This window comes from Etheostoma spectabile, chromosome 5, assembly GCF_008692095.1.
Source record: "Etheostoma spectabile isolate EspeVRDwgs_2016 chromosome 5, UIUC_Espe_1.0, whole genome shotgun sequence".
Classification (NCBI taxonomy): Eukaryota; Metazoa; Chordata; class Actinopteri; order Perciformes; family Percidae; genus Etheostoma; species Etheostoma spectabile.
The window spans coordinates 27,336,336-27,345,401 of NC_045737.1; the positions used below are offsets into that span (position 1 = coordinate 27,336,336).

A 9,066-nucleotide genomic window follows, 5' to 3' on the forward strand; every position below is an offset into this window, starting at 1 on the left:
GGGGGGGGGGGGGGGGGGGGGGGGGGGGGGGGGGGGGGCTCTGCACACAACAAGTGGCAGTTCAGTGTGTGGTCAGGGTGGCTGCCAAGCAATGGGCCTGTGGATTGCAGGGGACTGTTGAGGGGACTGTGGGGAGAGGCGGAGGAGGCAGATGAGTGAAAACAGGAAGGATGGCACCAGTTAAAGGACAGTTTACAGACGGGGCCCTTACATTCAAGGAAGGGGTGCGGGTACACACAAATGTGTGCATAGAGACAGCTACCCCACTCTTAGAAAACACTGCATAGGGAAGTTTTGAGGTATAAGAGCCCTGACAAGTCCAAGATGGAAGAAATTACTAAAAGTCATCAAAAAATCAAACCGAACCAGAGACAGCCCCTCACTGGTAATAAAATAAAACCTCCATAGCTTTTGCCTGTGTAAAGTTGCAGTAAAAGCAAAATGCTCTGAGGTCTGCAATGAAATAATATTTGGCCTGCAAAAAGAACATTAGCAAAAGGAAGAAAATTTAGGAAGACAAAGCGGTGCAAAGGCACATATCCCACTTCCACATAAGCCAGGCCGATCATCCCCCTGATGCTCTCCCTCAATAGCTCTGAGACACATGGCAGTAATTTAGGGCCCTATTTTCTACTTCCTAAAGCTAACATGCAGGATCAACCACTTCCAGGGCACTCCCAAGGTTAAGCCCTTCTGCCAAGTGACACAATAAACATGACAAACTAGACGCCTGGGGCCGACAGATTACCTCTACTCATGTTTCTGATGAGACTGCTGATTGATCTGAGTCTACCCTTTAACACTTTGCATTAGCTCCATGTAACAGACAAAGACGTTAGTCCTACATGCATCCAATTCTTCAGTCTTGCAGCCGCTTTTGCAAGAAATATTGCAGACTTTTTTGGTGAGGTGAAGACAGACTGAATTATCTATAGCTCTTTTTGAACAGTGGGATGCTATTTGCTTTCCTCCCAGTAAACCATAGCCTTCTTATTTATTTAATGTAATAAACTAGGTATGTATTTTATGGATTATAAAAGCATTGACAAAAACATTTGTTTTCTCAGGTCAACCTTGTGCCGTCACAGTAATAAATGTCACAACATGTAAAGGGCAAAACAAGAGTTCTTTACATAAAGTAACCTAAACATTTGAGTGAGAAAGTATTCCCAACCCATATATCATCTTGGAGGCAATTTGACAAACAGAGGAGTTTTCTAAGCGCACGCCATTTAATTTCAGTGCTCCAAACCAACGGCCATACTGTGTTGTATTTTTAGTTTTGTTCTAAGACGTTGTTCGCTCTACTTGCTCTACCATTCATCTATGCATGGCTGTCTATTGTTAGTCGTCCATTTGTCCTTTTGAACTTTTGAATTCCTTTGTGTTCCTGGAGAATTGAATTGTCACGTCTCTTTCTCTCTTTCTGTGTCCATTCCTTTACTCAAAGGCCTTCATCCGTTTCTTCACTTACTGCAATCGTTCTAAAATGTATCTTTAGTCTAATCAAACTTGTGTCTCTGTCTCTCTTTTTTCCTCTCTCTCTCTTTCCCTCTCTCAGCAGGCCGTGCCCCCATCAAACTATGACATGTCTGTGTCCATTCCCGTTAGCAACCAGAACAATCTCATTTACAGCCATCCTGGTAGTTCTCTAGGCAACCACAACCTGTTGCCACTGTCGCACCATGGCCTACAGAGAAACAGCATGTCTCCCGGAGTTACACACAGACCCCCCAGTGCAGGTAACACAGTTAGGGCCTCAATCACACTCTTGCACCCAAGTACATGCTGTTATCCCATCTGTCATTCTTCTCAGCTCTGTGTGTACCCGTTTGTCAACCTAATAGACACACACATTAAATGCTTGATTTTTTTTTTTTTATGACAGCCACCCACAGTATTCCACCTGAAGGCAGTGAATGAATCTAAAGACCCTCCCATATATATTCACATAATGCCTGCTCAGTATTTTGTTCAAAGTTGAAGATTTGATATCGCATCAAATCTCAGCCTTACACTCACGTAGATTTAGTGTGGGGTTCTACACATGGGATGTCTGGCCCTATGCATAGGCTTTTAGTTGCTGGTGACATAAGCAAATCAGCTCTGTTGGTTTGTTATTGTTGTCCAAAGTCCTTTTTCTGTCCCTCTGGTCTGAAGGCTGCTGCCCACACCCTCACCCTGTCATTACAACTGGATGCTAGAAGCGTTAGCACAAACTAAATATGAGTTTTGGCGCTTGAGGTATCCACACCAAACACAAATTCTGGACCCTCCCACTCTTCCACCTCACATGGCTTAAAAATAATAATGTGTCATTTTTCTTGGACGACAGCTTAATGTATCCACTCACAGTGTCCAGTTGCTCCTAGTGTTACAGTTTGAGTGGGAAGCAGCATTACTTCTAGTATCAGTACACAAATGATGTACTGACACACACACACACATACACACACACACACTCACACACACACACACACAGTGGATTGTGAATAAATCTGTTAGCTTCTAAAAGGCCAGCAAGGTAAGAGACTGTATGTTACGTGGGTGTCTATCCTCTAATGGTTTTCTCTCTTTTGCTCTCCTCTCTCTTTCATCTTTCAGGTGGCCTCATGGGTGCTGACCTCACCACTGGCGCAGGCACCAGTGCTGGTAAGAATGGCCTCCTCTTCTCACTCACAGTTGTCTGCTAACACACACACGCACACACATGGCACCCACTCACCCACTCTTGGCCATAAAATGCATGACTAATAGTAACCCAAACCCAAGTGGAGATTTTGTCCATGATGTGTTGATGTTAGTGGTCGTGGAGTTCATCTGGGAATGTTTGCCTAGTGCTGGGGCTGTGACACATCCTGCCTGTGTTCAGCTATAAAACGGTGGAACAAGTGTGGGGAAACATAAATAAAATCACACTAAATACTGAAGCAGCAGATTGACTGACGGCTAATCAGAAGAGATGGTGGACTTTTGTCTGTTTTCTCTGTATGATGAGCCATCTCTTTATTTATACTGCCTCTGGGATTTGAATAAAAATACAAAATGACAACACCCATAGCTCCCGTTTAGAGCACACTCAAAGTCTTTACACAGTAACTGCTGTCATATGTGTGCAACCAAATTAATTCAATGTTTGGAGTGGCTCACCATGCCATAATGATCCTGTGGAGAGTTGAGCAGCCGATGTTTGAGCAACATGGGTACGTAATCTTGAAGTGTTTTCTTCTGAGTCAATGGATTTATCCCTGAGGACATATCAGGCCCAAGTTTATGGCAAAGAGACTCCATTTTAAAGGGTTACATTTTACAGCCAAGCCATACAGTGCAGAATGTAAAAATGGAGAGTGTGTGTGTGTGTGTGTGTTGGGGGAGGGGGGGGGGGGGGGGGGGGGGGGGGGGGGGGTAGGGATGGGGGTACAGCTGGACAGCCTTGTCTGGCCCCTAGGGCTCCATCACAAGGGGTCAATGCCTGGTTTCTCTGTCTGGTCACTCATCACAGACACAACAGGACCATTTGTTGTGGCGTGCGTACCGTTGACAGCGTGCTGCAGAGCATGCTTCAAATGTAGCCTTTGTGTCACCACGCCGAAGGAACAGAGGCGCTCTGTGAGAGTTGTGCGTCGCTCAGCAGCAGCAGTGAAAAACACGACGTGGAGAGAGAGTCATGTGGGAGCTAAAAGATTCCATTCAAAGCTCTCTTAAATCTCATCTAGGGGAAGAGAGAAAGAACATATTGGGGGTGGGGGGGGGACACCCCAGTGATGAATACCCACTGATGGTGGAAGCATGTGTGCAAAGGAGAAACAGTGGGGGAACACAGATGGAAGTGTTCTGTGAACTTGGTCAGCCATTTTAACGATGTTCCTCTAAGTGACTCAGTGTGAGGTGGCCCAGCCACTGTGGCACCACAAAGGCTGTTTTAATGTTCCTATTCTCCTCAAGGTGAGTTTTGATAAGCTGATTGTACAAGTAGCTGTCTGGGCAGTCTGGCCCGTGTATGAGTGTCTTAAGTGGTATGGCCTAAGTGACATAGGAGGTGCTTTGTGTATATGTGTGTATGTGTGTGTGTGGTTCAGACATGCACATAAACACAATACCGCCTTTGTGCTTCAGATGTCATGGTTCCACTGTCTGTAGAGAGAGAAAATGGCAGCTTTTAAGACCTAACTCACATGGGACTAGCATTACCTGGGCTCCTCCTGAATTTTGGAAGGATTGCAGACGTCGTTTTTGTCTTAATCCCATAAGAATATGCCATGTCTCTAATCTAGTCTCTAATAATTCCACCGCTGATTAACTACAGTATTTTACCAAACACAGATCTCCGGATATTATGCATTTAGTGTAAATTATCATCACAGTAGAATGTCTCAAGCTTTTCACAAAAGATTACTTAATTTATTTTCACTTTCCGGGCTAAAAATGGTGAAGAGCAGTGAAAATTAGATATTTAATAGCTTTTTTAATGGAAATTCAGTAGGCTCATGTAGCTATGGTGCCATGGAGTCATGATTTCCACCTTTGTGAGAATAGTCCAAATGAACAGGCTGCTTTACAACCTGACACAAAGTTACTTTTTTTTTTTTTTAAATGTCATAGCCCGGGAAAGTTACTTTTTTTATACTGTTTCAAATAATTATAAAGTTGCAATGCGCACAATTTTCAAGGAACAAGGCAAATAAAATTTGTGTTGTTAGTTGCTTAGCAACACTGTTGTCATGACTTAATCTTCTTGAACTCATATCGTGTACTTGACATCCCATGTATGAAATAGAAACTTGAGAGTTCCTTTTCATTGCAGCATTAGCATGAAATGCTATATGTTTCAGTCCTATCTTGAGATAATCCTTGTGATTTGGCATGTCAATTTAATTAAAACACATACGTTTTGTTTATCCTGTGCAGATACACCGCATGAAACCCAGACATGGGGGGTAAAGTCTAAATCATAAGGTCCCCCAGGTAATTCTAGTCCAGTGCAAATAGGGCATGTTACTGAAAGACGTCATCATGTCTCTTCTATGGAAATATTCTGTACGTGCATGCGTATGTTCGCTCATTTATATACAGTATGTGTTCAATCTGTCAACTCCTTTGCTGGCTAGGAGAGAGTGTGAGGAAAGAGACAGAACGTGAGTGGAGGAGGAAAAAAAGAGAACAAATGAAGGGAGCTCCGGACCAAGGCCCCAGCTTGTAAAACCTCCCACCTTCATTTGTGCAATTATGTAGCTGTCATCTTTGCGCCGATCAGCACTCAGCCCACCAAACCACTGCGAGAAGTTAACTCTTGTCACCTCACACCTTGATCACCCACCAATTACGCCCTCAAATGAGATGCATACAACATACATCTTTAAGACATGTCTGGTCAGAATCACACTGAAATACAAGATAAAAAGCTTACGTACAAGAACTGACAACAAGGCAGGTTCAGTCGATCAAACAATGTGTGTCTCAATCTTGGCAGTATCTCACCCCAACGGTACACGTTGTAAGCATGAGTGTGACACCTTAGTTCAGTTGGAGAATTCAGAGTTTGAATGCATTTGGCAAAACCGCAACGGAAGAGTGTGTGTGTTTGGGGAATAGAATGGAGCGCGCCTGTTAGACCACAACAGGACATCAGAAATTTGTTCAGTAACGTACATGAGTTTAACCACACCTCTCCTTTGTGTGTGTGTGTGTGTGTGTGTGTGTGTGTGTGTGCGTGTGTGTGCGTGTGTGTGCGTGTGTGTGCGTGCGTGCGTGTGTGCGTGTGTATGTGTGTATGTGTGTGTGTATGTGTGTGTGTGCGCACGTGCACATGTGTGTGACAGAGAGAGAGAGAGACAGACAGACAGACAGACAGACAGACAGAGAGAGAGAGTACACTTTCGGGGTACGCTAAGTTGTGACCATGGCAACTATAGATACAAATTGCAATCCTTCAACTTTGTTTCAGCAGTCCCCTACACACCTCAGAAATAGCAAAAGGCTGTTTATCTGAATCTCAGATCAGATGTTGTTCTCTATGTGTGAGTTTTATACCCTGGACGGGCTGTGTTTAATTTTGGTACTTCCTGTAAACGGTTGATGCCTGCCTGCGACACAGCTCAACCATGCAAAGCAGCATTAGAAGAGGAGAGTGGAAATAAACTCTGGATATCATGTCTTCAGCTGATATTATAGTCAAGCCAATGTTTCCCTTTTGAATGCAACTGTCCTAAAATCAGGGTGATCAAGCTCCAGAATGGGAAGATTTGACTTGCAGTTCTTGCTTTATTAGCTTAATTAGCCATTGATTTTACTTTTGAAATGCTGACGGACTGGCCTATGCCACTCATGATCATAGTCATCTCGCAGATAATTGACTGGACTGCAGCCATCTCCACAGGGAGGCAATACACAGATGTCTGATTAACTGTCATCAAGATGAAGTCCGTGTCATCTTGACCGAAGTGTGTATTAACTTCTCTCTATAGCGCCGTCTCTTTTTTTTCAATTCATCTGTACAGAAACACTGATGTACTTCCTGCTGGGTTATTTACTAAAGTGTATGTATGTGTGGTGTGTGTGTCTGTTTTATGTGTGTGTGAGGTCTCATTCATCTATCTCCACATGCAACCACTCAATCTCACAAAGGGCTAGCCATGAGAATGAGAGAGCGGGAAAACTGAAGAGGCAGCTGCCTCTTTGCTAATGTGAGATTGACACTGGAACTAAGAGGGTCCAATACAAAACACACACGTGCATCCATATGCATGGCTCGTGGAATAAGCAGTCATATTACAGCATTTCTCATATTCTAGGGTCATGCTGTGCTTATGTACACTGGTAGAAAATGGTGCTTATGTAGAATCACGCACATGCAACATTGTATACAGCAAAACATAGAATAACACACAAAGTCTGTGTTGTTAACATCAACTTGTACATGCTCACACATCACACATGCCAGCAGAGGCACAAACACATACAGTACACACACCAGCAGTCACACACACTGTTTTTCTCGATTTCTGTCAGATGGCCTCATTTTCTCTCACCGCTAGCGGTCGTTTACTCTTCAGATTGTTCAAATTGAGCTTTTGAGACTTTTCATTTCCAAACAACAAAAACCTCGCTCTCAAATTAAACAAAGATCAGCAAGGGAAATTGCCCAGGAAGACATCTGCGACTCATTTTCCCCTGGAGTATATGATTAGGAAATTCATTTATGTCTAACGTATAATTCCTCCCCGTCTTTCAAGTGGGAACGTCCACACAGTGCCCTGTGTTCTACCCCTTGGAAGAAGGAAGGAGAAGTAAGGGGAAAAACAGCCTGCGGGATTGGGTTAGAAACAAAGACTATGTTGCTTGCAAGAATGCCCCACTCTCAGTTTTTTTAATGAGGTTGCTGGGATTTCGCCCCACCGGTTTTTGAGTAGGAAATGGGTGCTGCACTTGGCCCTCTGTATATAGGGGAATGCAGATCTGGTGGCAACTCTAAGGCAGGGTCTTTGTCTGGAAGAACCACACATGTGTTTAGCTCTGATGGCCAAATGATGGGTCCCATCCCTCTGTGGTCTTCCTACCCGTAATTAGATGTTTTTACACGATTCACTGGCTGTCGCGGGGCACATGTAGCCTTAACTGACAGTGACAGAGGTGGAGGGTGAGGTCCTCTCAAGTGGGTGTCTTTATTGTATGACTGCCAAGCAAACAGTGGGGATCATCAAGGCAAAAACAGTAGGCTTGTTTGACTATCTGCTCTGCCAGTGTGCACCACTTTTGTGTGACACCATTTACAAGTCTCTACAGACTGGTGATTTAATAAAATATCTACCACAGGAAGTGGAGATGAGACAGAAACACTGAAAACGGGCACAAGATGAAAATGGATTCCTGTAGTTCTTCATTAGAGTACACTGTCATGAAGATCAGGATTTACAAGATTCATTAAACTTTTGAACAGTTTTATGAACATATGACATTGCCTCCCCAACCTTTTCTTTGCTCTCTCAGGAAATGGATACGGGAACCACCGCAACTCGCCAGGTCTGCTGGTTTCTCCAGGCGGCATGAACAAGAACATGCAGGCTAAGTCTCCCCCGCCCATGAACTTAGGCATGAACAACCGCAAACCTGACCTACGTGTGCTCATCCCCCCTGGCGCCAAAAACAACATGCCCTCCATCGTGAGTAATCGTCCTATCCTTCTTTTCATTTCCCTACTGTATATCTTTATTTCTATGGGAGTCTTTAGGCTTTTTTGTTGTTGATATTATTGATTTCCTTTCATGTCCCTTCTGCTGCTTTTATCTCTTCATATCAGACTTGGGTTGATGAGGTCATGTTTGTGATAAGCTTGACTTTTTTCCCATGTGCCTTGTCAGCTTCTTAAAAATGTACTTTTGGCCCAAGTCTGATATACTGTCAGATATATTTCCTCTGCAGTGTCTTTGTGCATTAGAGGGCCCTGATATGTCTTTCTCCTCTCATTCTAACAAGGTGTGTTATGTTAGTATAGACAGTTCTTAGCGTCCTCTTTTCACATTAGTTTTGTGTCCGTTGTCTCAATCCTACAGCAGCTTCATGCCTAGATCCACACTTAGCCACCACTCATATATTCTAATATGAATTTATTACCCTCCCTTTTAATGCCGTCAGTCTGAGGATGTTGATCTGCTATTGGTAAGTCAGACTGCAACTCAGATTTAGAAATCAAAACAACTTAAAAAGGTTTTCTAATGAGAAACTGGTTAAGATAGTTCTTGAGAGCATAATGTGCCTTGTAGAACTGAGAGTGTTGCAGTCACCTGTAACACTGACCTGACCTTTTGAAAGAAAGTGATAAATATTCCCATGTACATTTATGTCTGACGTCTTAATTTGCATTATATTTTCGCCATCATCGTTGAGATTATAACAGCTAGATACAGCGTTTTTTAAAAGTGGTGCCTGCACTAGAGTAACTTTCTCCTTTATTGTTGCTGACGATGTTGAAGGCTCCAATGTCACCTCTCATGACATTTTGTGAGGGCACATAGTGCCATCCAGTGGTTTGTCAGAGTAAAAGCAGCGTGGCCTCTTTTCTGCCTCAAC

General features: G+C 43.6%; 1 protein-coding gene across 11 annotated transcripts in view; it reads left to right on the forward strand.

Moving 5' to 3' along the window:
• The window catches only part of mef2cb (myocyte enhancer factor 2cb), a 73,611-nt gene that overhangs the window by 58,901 nt on the left and 5,644 nt on the right, over positions 1 to 9,066 (forward strand). For 4 of the 11 annotated variants that reach the window (XM_032517156.1, XM_032517152.1, XM_032517154.1 and 1 more), the window contains 4 exons: positions 1,562 to 1,742; positions 2,605 to 2,652; positions 7,987 to 8,159; positions 8,632 to 8,655. In XM_032517156.1, the coding sequence (XP_032373047.1) occupies positions 1,562 to 1,742; positions 2,605 to 2,652; positions 7,987 to 8,159; positions 8,632 to 8,655 (426 nt within the window). The remainder of the gene's footprint in view (positions 1 to 1,561; positions 1,743 to 2,604; positions 2,653 to 7,986; positions 8,160 to 8,631; positions 8,656 to 9,066) is intronic. The other 7 variants (XM_032517161.1, XM_032517158.1, XM_032517159.1 and 4 more) reach the window with 3 other exon arrangements.